This window comes from Amphiura filiformis, chromosome 3, assembly GCF_039555335.1.
Source record: "Amphiura filiformis chromosome 3, Afil_fr2py, whole genome shotgun sequence".
Taxonomy (NCBI): Eukaryota; Metazoa; Echinodermata; class Ophiuroidea; order Amphilepidida; family Amphiuridae; genus Amphiura; species Amphiura filiformis.
The window spans coordinates 22,137,392-22,153,875 of NC_092630.1; the positions used below are offsets into that span (position 1 = coordinate 22,137,392).

Here is a 16,484-nt window from a genome sequence, read left to right on the forward strand (position 1 = left end):
ACAAGTGAGACACTGCAGTGTGAATAAATGTTGTTGGTAAGTAAGGTTCACTAAAAATAAAGAGGCTTTGTACAGTCTGGCTAATTCCATCATGATTTCGAACGTCCTGCGTTTCAAAAGATGTTGCCAGTATGACATCAGGGATAATTACAATTGCCGGATCCTATGTACATTCACAATAAGGTGAAAGAGGGCGGCCGTGAGAATAAGCTGGGTTTTACTTTAGGCCAAGTTGGTGATTTTTTGTCTAATTTTTTTATTTGGACTTTGTTTCAATACCAACCGGGCTACTCTACTGACCAGCATCATTAAGACATCCCCTTTTTTTTATCAAGAAAAGAATCCCTGTTGCGTACAGTTACACAGTGGCGACTGATGAGTACCCCTGGAGTACACCTTAATAGTCAACGCCCTCTACCACCGGAAATAACGTGAAAACGGCTATTTAACGGCATCTTGTCAGAATGACGTATCCTATTTTATCCAATTGTTGCCTCTCGGTTTACCTACTTTGATAATTTTTCCAATTCCTGGACCCTCTCTCTTTTATAGTAAACTGATATAATAAATGTGACCATCCATCTCAAACCGCTCGTAAAGTCGGCAAATTCTATTTCGAGTTACAGTCCAAAATGTGCATAAAGCTTGTATTCATAATGTTCCTAATAATTGTCCTACAAGTTTCTCATTTCAGTCCAGTCAAATACCAATCTTTAATCCTATTGTTGAAGAGGATAATAAGCTTATACTTATAGTAAATAGCTTTAGTCTTTGCTTGCTTTGGCTAAATCCTGTTCAAGTGGTGGGTTAACCAACAATTAACAATGAGAGGACCTTCCTGAACCTCGTTGACTTGGGGATGATTTGAAGTGACCGCCAATTATGACCATTTGATATTTAATACCAGCAATGTAGAAAAAAATTGTACCTTTTTTACTGAAGGAGCAAAGTGTAACAAGCCATAACTCCGCTTCTGGATATTGTTTGAAGTCAAATGATATATCATTGTAAAGCTTATGATATATATTTTCTAAACACGGAAGAAAACAAAATTGACCTGGGGCCGACTTTACGAGTGTTTCGATGTGGATGGTCACAAATATACGATTCAATCCATTTTGAATATAAAATTTAAACGGTTTTATTCGCATATATTTGAATTACTTTTAAGTATTTAGAATTTTAATCCCGGCAAGTCAAACTATAACTAATTATCTGTGCCTCGTTATCATGTCCACTGGTACCGCTTGCTTACCAATTACCTCAAGGAACAACCGAAATTACAGTGACTTGGGATGATCCCTTAGTCAGTGACAATTCAGGAGAGCAAGTACAAGCTGAAATGCAGCCTGTGCAAATAGAAAAAGGCGGACAACTTCCTGCTGGAACGTACAATATACCGTACATCGCTAGTGATAGTGCTGGCAACACTGCAACATGTGAACTCGTTATTATTGTCACTGGTAGGTAAACGAGAGAAACATACGTGTGCACATTAAAGTAACAAAATAAATCAAAAGTAATCAGAGCACTTGAGCTTAACAATAATACCAGTTGGCTTAAGGGATCTGGAATGAGCGTTTTGAGCGTTTCGACAGTATTTATTGTGGGACATTAGAGCACATCAGACATATCGAATTGCATTCTGAATACGAAGAATGTCTTTCTGATATCAAATAATTTTAATTTTTGAAATTCACGATAAAATACACATTTTATGGCAAATTATTAAAATTTGAATTTTTTCACATTTTTGATATATAACAGTCCTCGAAGTAAGTTTTATAAATCTAATGATATATTCTTAAAGTGTATGTAGCTGGGAGGAAAAGCCGACGATCAATTGAAAATTTTGACCTTTCATATTGAATATATGGATTTTTTTCCCATAAAGACCTAATTTTTTATGGTGTTTTGGGAAAAAAATCCATATCTTCAATACGAAATGTCAAAATTTTAAATTGATCGTCGGCTTTTCATCCCACCTACATACACTTTACGTATAAATCATCAGATTTATAAAGTTTACTTCGAGGACTGTTAAATATCAAAAATATCAATTTTAATGATTTGCCATAAAATGTGTATTACATTGCGAATTTCAAAAATCAAAATTATTTGATATCAGAAGGACATTCTTCGTATTCAGAATGCAATTTGATATGTCTGATGTGCTCTAATGTCCCACAATAAATACTGTCCAAACGTTCATACCCCACCCCTTAAGGCATGTTTTATAATGTAAAGTTTAGTAATAATTAAGAGATTTTTTGGTTAAACGTTACCAGAAGTAAAGCACTCTATGCCATTCATCAACACACCTAAATTTTAAAATGAATTATCACAATAATTATAGAGCATATTATGGAGAATGCCAGCCTATAATAATCGAAACACCTATTTATACATGGATGATTTCATTTAGATTATCCAACTTTGATATGTCCACTTGACATTACGGCGGAGACTGCTCCTGGAGAACCAACCGCATCCGTTTTTTGGGAAGCTCCAGTAATAACAGATGGAGGCGACAATGGACGCATTCCTGATCCAGACATTCCACCTGGGGATTTTGCCATTGGAACCACCCAAGTAGTTTACGACTTTGAAGCTGATGGATTCAGTTTTTACTGCACATTCTCTGTCATAGTGGAAGGTTTGTTGGATACATTATATGCTGTCGGAATTGTATTTCTTCCATAAGGCTTCAAATTAAATCATCTACTGATTGCGTCATTCATCACGCTATCGTAATGAATCGTTAGGCATTTAAAATATATGTCTACTTTAATTAACAGATCGAGAACCACCAGGCATTTCATGCCCAGATGATATAGAAGAACGAACCAGAGATGGAGAAAATGTAGCAATGGTTTTCTGGTCCATTCCATTTGTTTCGGATAATTCTGGTGGTGAATCAATAATACCTCAACTTACTGAAGGGCCGGAGCCAGGAAGTGATTTTGTACTTGGGGAACACGTAGTGACGTATTTAGCTACGGATGAGACTGGGAATCAAAACTCATGTACCTTTATCGTATTGGTTGTTGGTAAGTAAAGATCACTAAAAATTCACCGTTTTTTTTGTTTTACAAGAGAGAAAGGCAATGAAAGGTGTATTTAATTGAAGACCTGGTAATGGTTATAAACTACCTCGCGAATTTCTTCTCGCTCCTAGATGAAGAACAACCCCAACTTCAGTGCCCACATGACATCACAGTAGAGACTTTGGAAACCGAATCTATGGCTGCAGCCAATTGGGAACGCATAGAAGCTGATGATAACTCTGGCGGTGGTGTCATAGTTACTGCTGAGCCACCATCAGGCACCAGGTTTCAAATAGGAATTAACAGTGTCAGTGTTATCGCTGTAGATAGCTCCAATAATGAGGCGTCATGTGCTTTCATAGTAACAGTAATAGGTGAGTGTTTCTCAAATGACTTTGTACATGATTACGCGGACAATCTGCTTTACAGCATTGAATTTACACGCTCATAATTCGTCAATTTCAAACAAAAAAATCAAGAAATACTGCAATTTCCAGTGTAGTGTCCAATTTTAAAAAGGCGTGCTTTAAAAAAATAGAATGCAACAAGTTCTAACAGTAAAGGTTACATTTCCTGGTATTGCGGATATTAAAGCCGAAATCACAAAATATGGTCAATTCTTTTTTGTTCGTTTTCTTTACTCTTTTTTTCACGCATTCTATATAAAGCGCTACTTCCGCGGATCTAAGTACTCAAGAGATCAAATTAAAATCATATTTGTACACCAATATTAAATTAGAGCCAAGACAGCGCTAATGATATCGATAATACGTTTTTTTGTAGCAGTCAGTCAACATGGTCAGTAACTTGTTTGCAGTGCATAATTATTATACCACTGACATTGAACTCATTTTCATTTAGATTCTTGGCCACCGACGATACATTGCCCTGGTGATCTCAGCCAAGAAACTGATATAGGATTAGACTCATCGCTAATAGAATGGACCATCACTGCTGACGATAATTCACAAGATATCCTCATTATATCTGGTCAGCTGGGCTCGGAAAACACTTTTCCTGAGAGGGAAAGCCCACTAGACTATCAGTATAGCTTTCCTATTGGTGAAACCCGTGTGACTTTCGAGGCTTCTGATACTTCTATGAATACGATGTCTTGTTCTTTTGACGTCGTTGTTCAAGGTATCTAATAATAAGTCAAATAATAAGTAAAGGTTACGATTAATGATACTTTTTACATGGAATGCTGAATCAGTTTTCATTCATAAATCTGCTTGGATTTGCAAATTATCAAACTACTTGCTCGCCAAAATTATCATTTTATATGCTATTCATAATCAATTCGCCAATTTTGTTCTGCAGATAACGAATTACCTAAAATAACCTGCCCAGAGGATATCTTGCAAGCCACAGATCCCGGTGTTAACACGGCCAGAGTAAGCTGGGTAACTCCAGAGGCATTTGACAACAGTTACGTTGTGATGGTAGTAACCGTACAATATTCGCCTGGTGAAGAATTTTATCTGACGGACTCACCTATAATAGTTATGTATCGAGCTGTCGATGGTTCTGGAAACACTGAAACGTGTTCATTTATGATAGTACTTGAAGGTAACTCCTTACTGAACTATATCGATTAGTAGGAGATCTGTAAATAAGCTGTTTTCGATTGCGGTAATTATATGATATTTTAAGTTAACATACAAATAATTCCATAATTAATGGCTGATCTTACACTTTGTAGATAGAGAAATACCGCGATTCATAAACTGTCCAGATGACATAACAGAAACAGCAGCAGAATTGGCAAGTGATGCAGTGGTATCCTGGAATCCACCTCGAACCAAAGATAACTCCAACCCATATACATCTGATGATCCTCCTGATGGTACAACGGTCATCGCCACCATGCAACCTGGTGATTCGTTTCAATTGGGAGTAACGGAAGTTAATTACACAGCGACTGATGAAGCAGGGAATGTTGCCGTTTGTTCATTTGATGTAACTGTTCAAGGTAGCGACTAATAGTTGTCGTTATGCTATGCTTTAAATATTACCATGTCAGTGTCGTTAATGTCATCTTGTAAAGTTGAATGCAAGTCTTTCTGATTTCAATTTATTTACGTGATTTACAAGCTACGTAAATATTAAAGTAATCACTTTGTGATTCGTATGCTTAATGTAATTAACATATATGACGTAACTTCGTTCCATTTCACAATAAACATAAAATATGTACAATTATTTACCCGTCTTCGGCATCACAGGTCCAGACTTACCGAATATAATATGTCCAGAAGATGTGATAAGTCCAACTGACAGTGGCACAAATAACGCGGTGATATTACTACTTAACCAGGTTTCTGTCTCTCATCCTGTGGAAAATATACAAAATATTATCATTGAATCTGATGCACCGAGTGGAAATGAGTATTACATTGGTGTATCCGAGGTTACTTTTACCGCAACTGACTCATCTGGTAACACGGACTCATGTACAGTATCAGTAACGGTACAAGGTGAGAAAGGCTTTTATACCAAACGTCAGGATTTAGTGTAGATATTTTTTAAGACCGTAGTCAGTAAGTACAAAATCAATAAGTACAAAACAGAGTCATTTAGGGTATGCATCAGCAAAAACAACTATTGGAATCATGTCGTTTGGAAGTGGTATATCCTTTCGGTAGATATATTGATCGTCACTGATTTATAGTGTCTTATTGAACTTACAGATGAAGAGCCTCCTGGGTTTACCCAATGTCCTGAGAGTGTGGAGCAGAATTTACCAAGTAGATCAACTGTAGTTGAAATCATGTGGGATGAACCTTCAGCCTTCGACAATTCGGGTATTCCACCCACAGTATCCTCAACGCGAATGTCTGGCGATTCATTTCCCGTTGGAGAATTCACGGTTGAGTACACAGCAACAGATGAGAGTGGAAATATGGGCTCTTGCTCGTTTCGCATCATCGTAGAAGGTAGGTTTCTATACTCCGAATTCAGAAAGTTGATGGCTCACTATGTTAGCTACCACTAACTGCCTTTACACATGTTCAATGCAAAATGGCTAATTGTTTTGTGTTTGTAAGTCATTTTTTATCATAGTTATTCAAAACTCTCACAGTTAAACGTCAACAACGCCAGATGATTTAGATGCCAAATGATCATTACACAACATAGGTTGACCTGAGACTTTTCTTGTATTAACGCACTGAACAATGCTGAACAGTAAATAGTTAAATAGCAGTGTCCCCTCGAAACTTAAAGTCATGATAATTAGAGGGAATATTTACTAAAAACCGATGCCATGAGGATGAATTTTGATAATATTTTAATATGAATGTCATATAATGAGGGAAAATATTCCATTTTGAAGTATCAAAATCAAAAATCTACTTTTTTTGCTATATAACTTGGTCAATTTCCGCTGAATTTAAAACAGAATTTTCAGATGGCACGCAAACAAATAGTTCCTCTTTGTATTTCATGCATCTCTCAGTCCTATTAGTGGTATGTAACTCGATGTATCCATCAGTAAAATAAGAAAGATGTCAAGGAATTACAAACAGACGATATAGTTTTGAATAAAATAGAAGTTGAATAAGTTCGATGTTTTCTTTACAGAATTTATCCCAACTACAACAGTAAAGGCCCCTACAACAACAATGCTGTCATCAACAATTGCTCCAACAACTACCATAAAACACACTACAACAATGAGTACAACAAAACTGCCAGTGGATCCGTGTGCTGAAAATGGTCTATGTCCCATCGATTCCATCTGTCAAGTAGCAGATGATACTGAAGTGATTTGCGTTTGTCAGAGCAGTGGTTTTTCTTGGAATATAGCAACCAACGAATGTACAGGTTAGACCTTAGACAAAAGTTATAATAATTCTTTAATTCCTCATAGAATCAGCTATCATGATTTCTGCGTTTGGTAACCAACAGTGGTTTGCAATTCCCATTTCCATAGCTTACAAGGTGATAATAGATTCGATTTGTTTTTGTACTTTGATTTCTTTGCTTGGTATTGCAGATGTTAACGAATGTTTGGAACCCAGTGTGTGCCCTGACAAATCTCAGTGTGACAATACAGACGGTTCTTACGAGTGCATATGTGACGTTGGGTTTGTCTTACAAGGATCTACTTCAGGAGACCAATCGTGTGTTGATATTAATGAATGTGAAGATGAAAGTCAGAATGATTGTGATATCAATGCCGTGTGTATGAACAACGCTGGGAGCTTTACATGCATTTGTAAAGAGGAAGATAACTTCAGAGGGAATGGCAAAACTTGTGTAGGTAAGTCTTGTTGGGGATTATTATTGTCATATATATTAAAATTAAGCTCTTCTTCAGAAGGGTTACAATAAAATGAATACTATTATAATGCTGTAACTAAGGCCATGTGAAGTAAGTTGATCCTGTTTGTTTTATTTCTTAATAGCTGTGAATCCCTGCAACAGATCACCATGTAACAACGATGGTACATGTGTACAAGAAGACAGTGACGATGGTTTCGCCTGCGAATGTCCGACAGATAAATGGATGGGGCGAACGTGTGATATCGAGATTAAACCAGTCGGTAAGACAATAACTCCCCAACACCGTCTTTACAATCCTTGTAATTACGAACGGGTTTTGATCTGATAGCAGGATTTACTAATGGTTTGGCTTTGATATCAAGCCATAAATTAAGGGTTTGATTTTGAGGTCGCGTCTACTGTGTATGAAAGGACCAAAAAAGGCAATCAAATCGATATACGATACAGAGTTTGCGAAACATAAATTTTAGTATAGAGAGTGGGGTTGTTACTGTTTATGGTTTTAGTAATGATAACGATTTATATAAAACAAAGATATTAAATGCTTTGAAATGGTCCTGCAAGTAACCAATTTTATTATGTTAACATGACATTATCAACATCCACTGAATAAATAACTTTTCAAAGTATTTGTTTTGTTTAGATGTACGTTAACGTAGTTTAAGCTTCGTCTTCTAACATGTTCTCGATTTAGGTGAGCCCAGAGTTTTACAAGATCCCCGATCACAAACTTCAGAAGCATTTGAAACGGTTCGAATGACTGCAAGATTTCAGAATATTGAACAAATCAGATGGTTACACAACAGTGCACCGCTCTCTGAGTTCAACGACCAATCGACATTACAGATATTCCGTGTAGCGGCTGGTGATGAAGGCTATTATCATGCTGTAGGGATTGGAACAAATGGACAAGTTGAAACGGAAAAAGCTCTGCTTCAGATTAATGGTAAAAAGAAACTGAAGCTGAAAATCAAAGTCAAATCTAAATATCTTTTATAATCGTCTAATTTTTTCTCTCCCACAGATGATCTTTAAAATTGTTTGTAAGAACATAATTATGGAGTTGATAATTATGCTTAATTATAAACTTCATGCGATCGATTTTGCAGTTAATATTATATATATATTTTTAATTTTTTAGGTTTAGGCATATTTCCTGCTGGCATGACATTTGATATATTTTACGATAAGGAAGCTCTGCTACAAATTGAACAAGAAATAGTGACATTTGTAAGTTGTTATTGTAAATAGTACTAAAAGAATATGTTTGTGAAGATTGTTATTCATCCTGGTATAATTAAATGTAAAATTAAACTCTTAAAACTATTCAACTGGACTCACGTTTTTTGAGAGGCTACAGTATCATTCCTTAATCCTTATCGTTCTTCAGGCCGTCTAATGACCTGGTGGCAATTGGTCAGTGGGCATGGCATTAACTTAATTACTAAAAGAAGACTTGCAGAAGTGCATTTTTGTCATTTTATACCCTAAAGATTTGTTATTTAAAATCAATTTCAATATTCGTTACCACTTAGGTTTACAGAATGAAAACACTGCTTGACTTTAGCACTTATGCAGCTCGGATCAGTAATGATACCAAATTTCCCCCTCCTAAAAAGCATTTTAAAATTATGAATTTGGTTTAAAAAGGTCTGCATTATATTTTCTGACAATACACCTGTAAATAACTCTATTTCTCCAAAATGTGACTTAGGGATGAAATCAAAACTCGACCGGCAGATTTCAGGTTTCGTCCGGTTGGAGCCGGTTTCTATTGTTCTATATGGAACGCGGTTCCCGGCGGTCAAACGGCGGTCGAATTTTGATATCATCTCTTACGCACTTTTGCAGCTCAGGTCTTCATTTATTATTTTTGAGCATTGACTGCATGTACAAGTATTTACTTTGTAATCATACATACGATATCATTTTACCCTGTTTAAATTTTCAATTAAAGGTGACTAATTATTTCCAAGAACATTATTTAGAATACAATTGAAATATTTCATATATAGATAGCAAATGGCATCGAGGACTCGCCTAAGTACTCAGGAGACCAAGCTCCAGTCCCCATTCTGAATGATACTTCTCCTGGTAGTGTGAAAGCTAGCATGAAGATATACCAATATAATATAACCCAAACCAAGTATCCTGATACTCGTAATGTCTTAGTTCAGGTTCTACTGGATATTGCATACAATTCTAATGGCTACCTGGACCCAGATTCTATCAGCGTGGATAGCACAGGTATTTTGAAAGCAATGCTTACATAGTTTTGATCACGTATAAATGTATTGTAGGATAGGCTTTTACCACCCCCACCACTGCTTTGCCACCACCACCATCACCGTCTCCCCACCACCACCAGTAGTAGCATCGACATCAATATCGTCACCACCACTATCACAATAACAAGCACCCACATCCCACCCATACACTCATATCCACGCACCCCACCACACATACCACACGCACCCCACCTCAGCAACACACCCCATCACACCCCAATCACACAAGATACACACCCCCACTCACCCCTATCAACACACCCCACACGCACAAACAAACCCCACCCGACACACGCCCTACACATAAAACCAAGCCAACTACATAACTACATAAAAAGACATAGAAAGGTTATATTGCACTTAGATGAAAACAATTTTTACCCAGACAAGTCATTGTCTCAAGACTGACTTGCACGAACAGAACACTTTTCTACAACCATCACTTCTATACCATGGGATGGTCAGTTTGTTGAAATTCCGCAAATGTCTTTGATGGACAATTGCCTCGCGGGATGGTGGAACCCAACTTTTGAATTGCTCAGAGTTTATGAGTGGCTTAAAGAAATTCAAACATAATATTTATCTCTTCTGACACATAATACCACACATTTCAAGAGCTTCGTTATAAGCTGTGTACTGCCTCCTTATGATGATCTTGCCCACTCTTCTGGATTCTTTCCAAATCGGCACTTGGAACAAACGTGAGACCAAGGTGCCATAAGCCAGAGAAGATAGTGACAAAATCATCAAAGCGTAAGTTTAAGTGCTTCGATAACCTGAGCACGCTCTGCATGATAAACTTTACACTGCGACCAGTAAAATACACGTCGCCTACCTCAATACCGAACTTGAGGTGAACAAAAGCATGCCACCACTATTAATAATGACAAGTGAGAATTCGATTTCCATTGTGGGTTGCTTAATAAATAATTAAAGTTTTACTATGAGTGTATTGTAGCTATAGATTACTTTGTCGTAAAGAAAATACCTTCAATCAATAAAAACCAGTTGTTTGTATTACAAGTATTTAAATAATTTTGTGCACCTACAGTTACGTGTTTTGAGAGTACATGGAAGTCCTCATATGGGCTAGTTACTTTTCCTACTTCACTCGTAGGGGAAACGGTCTTTTCACTGGAAAATTGCCCTTGGTATACACGAAATGGTAAGACTCGTCCTTATACATTTGTTCATTTTATTACCTTTAAAAAGACGTGGTCCAATCTTTTCATTTTCCGTTTAAAAAATCATACCAAAATCTCAGTTTTTGATGCAGAAAAATGCTGAATGAGGCTTTAAATACCCATTTAAGAATATAAAATCGAATTGATAATTTAAGCCATAATAAACGAGTTCAGTCATTTTTTTATTTGTTAGTCTTTAGTCTTTACCAAAAAGTATGAAGTAATATTACTGTAGAGGACGTTGCCAGTCCTTTCGTCGCTTCGTCGGCTTGTAAAGAATACTAAGATTGTATGTGCACTCTTCTCTGTTCATGGTGTTGTTAATTTCTCTCGTCCTAACACATAAAATCTTAGTAACCTTAGGAAAAAGATCGAACATTATGTCTGTTATCTTAAACTTACAGTGTCAACCCACATTCTTCTTTTGCAGATGGTGAACCAATAGCTTACGCTAATTGCCGCTCGGACTTGGTCTCGCCAGCAGAATTGGTACCAATCAATAACTGTGGTGGAAATCTTACCGTCGACGAACAACTCGCTAAATTAGATGCAGTACGTCAAATTATATAATTTAATTAAATGCCCTGTTTTATTTTTCGGAGAGAAAGAATAATTATTTCTCGTGAAAGATAAATATAATTATTTTGTTAAAACAAGCGAAATTAAAGAGAGTATGTAATTGGAATACCCAATTATCATTGATGGTTTAAAGTAGCGTTTTCAGACACAGCACTCGTGAGTATTTTTTATGTCAAACATATCAAGGCATTGTAATGCTATTAAGACAGCTGTTATCATTAAGATAAAGCTTACGGGTTGCCGCCTAGATAGCTGTTAACATCCTTTTTGAAGCTGGTTCATTTCACAATTCCTGGAGTGCATTCCATGTGCGGGTTTGTAAATGGTTCATGAGATCTAAGGGCGAAGACGAGGGTCAGTTTGGAGCTGTTCAGGAAGTAGCTGGCTGAATATTTCCGGAGGATTCCCATAGAACATTCGATGGAACATGTTATAGGTTAATCAATCAATCTTTATTTTTCATCAATCTCATATAAGCAGAATTATTGTACATGAACAAGTATTGATAAAATTGACAAGGAGAGAGGCAAGAGAACGATGCACCACCTTATAACTACAATACCGTAAACCCCGTCTACAAGCATATATAGTGTTTTAATGAAAGCTAAATTAATTCGAAACAAGCGTAAATATACCAATACAATAGATTGGTCTTAGAATAATACTTGTTTGTATATACTAGGATCCGTAATTTATTTGCTCAAACTCCATAATGGCGCCTGAATTAATGTAGCTTTCATCAGAAGCACTCTATATGCTTGTAGACGGGGTTTTACGGTAGTACATTAAATGATCAAAACAACGAAGAATCCATCTTAAGTTACAGTAAATTAATTTTAATCAAACAAATAATTAAGCAGTTTTTGTTTGATAAATCGGTAAAAACATAAAATTACGAGAGTCAGTAATTACATTTTAAATACCTTAACATTCTATTTAGATATTACTATTATTAAAGTATTCATTTATTCATTATCTTGACTTTGCTTTGACGTTCTCTGGTGATTGGTGAATAAAGTAGGTAATGGGAATACTTCTGCACTCTTGTTGTCGTTTATCTCGTGAATAATTCAAAATTAGACTTCAACATTCATTTTTTACTTTGAATACCGGGAGGACTTTCGAGGAACTTCCTTGTCATCATATCAGTCGATGTTGTTAGCTCTAATGTTTTGGAAACGGGTAGAGACCAACCTGAACAAATTCCTGTCCCTGGTCTTTCATACCTCCCACTACCCTGTTCCAACCGTTGGATTGTACAAAACATAGATGTATGTGAGTACTGCCTATGATCATCATTAAATTATGTGTCAACACAACCCAACCCCCTAAACTTTCCATAATTCTATGACCGCCTTCAATGCGACCTTGTTTGAATCCTTTTCATTTCAGTTAATGGTGACACCAGATAACCTTCAAGAAGTGACCAGAGAGGTAGAACAACTTACCAGTGAGTCCAACCAGGTACAGGCTGATGGAGTCGCAAGCGTGGCAAATATTTTAGTGGAAGTTGCCAACCTCAACTCTCCCGATCCAGAGGTATAGTGAAACCTAGGCTTTTCTTGATCTTACTTTGCAGTTGACGCAGCAAAGAATTGACATCTAATATAAAAATAATCAAATAAAGGATTTAAATAATGATCGTTTTCTAGTTGCTGATAATAATATTATTAGGAGTGTTTACTTTTACATTTTGACAGAGTTAGAGCTACAATTTACAGTTTTATTTCATAGAGTTAGAGTTGCCAGTAGCAATTTAAAGTTGCAGTAGTACAGTTATTTTAAACAATGTTGTGGGTCAACTCAAGATAATAACTATATCAACTACAGCAATCTCAGATAAAGATACTTTAAACTGGGCTTTCAACTGTCCATATATAGGTCTATATATAGCCCTATTGTTTGATGCAACTCTAAAAATGCAACTCTAACTACAACTTCTAACTCTAATTCGAACTCTAAAATGCAACTTTAACTCAATTCTAACTCTAAATCGAACTCTAATTTGTAACTCTAACTCCAACTCGAACTCATAAAATGCATTTACTCTAATATTAGGAGTAATTTGTTTACAAGAGTGTTGTTTATTTACTTCTACAGGTTGCCAGTGCTTTTATTGAAACACTGGATAATTTATTCAATGTTGATGACGAATATTTAGAAATGGCACAAGAACAGGAAGGATCTATCAATAAAGCTGTGCAAGCGTTGGAAACTCAACTACAAAATGTTCAACTATCTATCGACGGGTCATATCGTGGAAACAGCGAGAATATTGTTGTAGAAGTGCGAGAGGTAATGCCGGAAGATATCCAAAGAGGCATCGGATTCGGTTCATTTTCCACCGAGGGTTCAGAAGACAATGATGATGAAGTCATCATGATTTTGGAAAATTCTGATACTGTAGAAAGTGCCAAATCAACGGCAACTGCTCTCATTGTTTTATCCCAGAATATATTTGACCAAGCAATGATGGATTTAGGTAGGTGACAAAATCCTATTATAATAAATCATGAAAAGGGGCTAGATGTGAAAGAATCGTATGATTATCATGACTTTACGATCCGATAATAAATACTCAATTTGTATGTCTATTTGTGTGCATGGTGATTTTGTGAGGGATTTCTTGGGAGATGGCTCTGAAGAAGTTATATTCTTTGTAGCATTTTAACCGATCATAATCATAGAATTGTAAAGTAATTGATGATTATTTGTTTATTGAAATAAATTGTCATTTAATTATGTGTTCTTCTTATATTAACATTGCTGCAACTTGCTGAAATATATTAAAAAGATACGTTTGTAAAGGTTGGCATTCATCCAGATATAATTAAATATAAACTTGAACTCTTAATTGAAACCATTCAAATTGCCGGACTAGAGTTTTTGAGAGGCTACGGTATCGCTCTTTATCCTGGGTGCATCTTGATCTGGCGGCAAATGGCCATTGACCAGTAACAAGATGGTGTTGCCAGAAGTCGTTGACTTTCAGTCAAACTTCTTAGGAATGTATTTGATCACAGAATTGTAGCCTAGGCCTTTGACAAATTGTGGCGAAGCCAGCCTCCCCTCTTGAGTGAATTCTGTTCTTTCTTGGCATACGAATATCGTATATCGCTTCCTTGACTCCCCTTTCTTCGTACCACTCGCGCTCCCTCTCTAAAATCACAACGTCTTTTAAGAAGTTTGATGACTCCAAATCAACTACCTTTGGCAACACCATCAACAGCCAGCCTGAAGAAAAAAGTGAAGATACATCTAGAATACGGAAAGAGGCCGTAGCCTGTCAAAAACGTGAGTCTAGTTGAATGGTTTAAAAGTTTAATTTGATATTAGATTAAATATTATGATAAATTAATATTATGATTTTGATAGAATGTGCATTGGGACAATAATAGATTTCATGCATTTTAGTAAAACTCCTGCTGTCATCTTTAAAAGGCGATTGTTACAAGTTTTGGTATGCCCATGATAGAATGTTATTTTAGCGTAATTTGCAACTCCGTACAACATAAATATCCACTAGACAAAAAGAGTAAGCATTATCTATTTTCGTATGATATCAATAGGTGAATCAGACGCCATGATAAGAGTAACATTTGTTATTTACGAGGAGGATACATTGTTTAAGTCTCGAACCAACAAGGTTTTCAATGATGAACAAGATGAGGTAGACCGTGCAGTCAACACACGTATTGTTTCTTGTACAGTCGGCAATCAGGCTATTACAAATCTACAAGAACCGGTTGAGATTGCTTTTAAAATATTACGGGTAAGTGAGCAGTCGATTTTGAATTTATATTGTCTTAAATAATTTTGAAATAAATCACCTTCTCACGTATTATTACCGAGACTTATTACGCAATATTATAATGTAACATCACGAACAATAAATAATAAATAGCGTTGTGTTAATTCCCAACAGAATTCTAGTGATGCGTTGAATAGATCCTGTGTTTTCTGGGACTTTACAGCTGATGGTGGCCTAGGAGATTGGTCTTCAGAAGGCTGCTATTTATCTAATACTACCGGCGAGACAGGCGAAAATGTAGAATGCAAGTGCAATCATCTGACTAACTTCGCAGTGTTGATGGTAAGGTTTATTGAAGGGAATTGTATATTCTAAAGCTCATATGTGTCAAATATATTAATTTTGATTTTAAACAAAGGTACAACTCCGCGCAGCTACTTCATTGGTACTATAGAGTACCTGTTTAGGTACTTTAAAGTACACACATCGGAATCACATGAACAGTACTCTAGAGTAGCAGTCACAAAGTAGGTGGGCAGCAGTGTACCTCTTGGGTAGGCAGCAAGAGGAATCTAACAAGTACTGTAGTGGTTCTTTACATTAGGGCACTACTCTGAATTCTACAAAAGAGGATAGGGCATCGCGCCAAATTAAACATTCTAACGCATAGACGATCTACACTGCAAGATTTCTATTGGAGCCGCCTACACAAGTACACCGTCTCCAAGGTACCTGACTGGTACACACACAGTAACAATGCTGCTACTACATAGGACTCGCCAGCAGTAGTACTGCACTGGTACTGCACTGGTACTCTCCTGGTACTGCACAGTGCTAGTCAAGTACCTTAGCGAAGGTGAACCTGTGCAGGCGGCCCTAAAAAGTATCTCTCAGTGCAGCTTTACCACGGCAAGTGGTTAAAAGTATATTTACATACATAATCCCAAGAACCGTGCAAACAACACACTTGAACTTGAAGAATAAAGGTTGTTGAGAGGAAACCATATTATGGGCCTAAGGACAAGCATATTATGTGATGTAGTTCGGAGGTCATATTTCAAACAATCGACTATTATCGAATAATATTCAGTCGACGATAGCTTATTTTATCGGAGCAAATTAAAATGTAATGTTAGCAACGTTGTGTATTTGACCGAACTAAAATGTAATGTTAGCAACGTTGTGTATTTGACCGAACTAAAATGTAATGTTAGCAACGTTGTGTATTTGACCAAACGTTATATCATCGTCATAGGCAGCACGCGTTTCGACGGGGCAATGTTAAAGTTGTGGTCACCGGTCAATGCCTTTTCATAATCCAATTCTCGCTATAAATGCACGTATTTCT

General features: G+C 36.5%; 1 protein-coding gene across 1 annotated transcript in view; it reads left to right on the forward strand.

The window, feature by feature from the left end:
- The first annotated feature begins 1,237 nt into the window (after nt 1-1,237).
- LOC140148216 (uncharacterized) overlaps nt 1,238-16,484 on the forward strand; it is a 68,823-nt gene continuing 53,576 nt past the window's right edge. Inside the window, exons 1-21 of the mRNA XM_072170082.1 lie at nt 1,238-1,463; nt 2,426-2,656; nt 2,799-3,050; nt 3,179-3,421; nt 3,909-4,187; nt 4,368-4,616; nt 4,750-5,019; nt 5,273-5,524; nt 5,738-5,983; nt 6,630-6,872; nt 7,045-7,311; nt 7,457-7,594; nt 8,029-8,280; nt 8,476-8,564; nt 9,350-9,581; nt 10,674-10,787; nt 11,237-11,358; nt 12,778-12,924; nt 13,486-13,867; nt 14,955-15,157; nt 15,311-15,478. Coding sequence (XP_072026183.1) covers nt 1,343-1,463; nt 2,426-2,656; nt 2,799-3,050; nt 3,179-3,421; nt 3,909-4,187; nt 4,368-4,616; nt 4,750-5,019; nt 5,273-5,524; nt 5,738-5,983; nt 6,630-6,872; nt 7,045-7,311; nt 7,457-7,594; nt 8,029-8,280; nt 8,476-8,564; nt 9,350-9,581; nt 10,674-10,787; nt 11,237-11,358; nt 12,778-12,924; nt 13,486-13,867; nt 14,955-15,157; nt 15,311-15,478 — 4,500 coding nt within the window. The 5' untranslated portion in view covers nt 1,238-1,342. The remainder of the gene's footprint in view (nt 1,464-2,425; nt 2,657-2,798; nt 3,051-3,178; nt 3,422-3,908; nt 4,188-4,367; nt 4,617-4,749; nt 5,020-5,272; nt 5,525-5,737; nt 5,984-6,629; nt 6,873-7,044; nt 7,312-7,456; nt 7,595-8,028; nt 8,281-8,475; nt 8,565-9,349; nt 9,582-10,673; nt 10,788-11,236; nt 11,359-12,777; nt 12,925-13,485; nt 13,868-14,954; nt 15,158-15,310; nt 15,479-16,484) is intronic.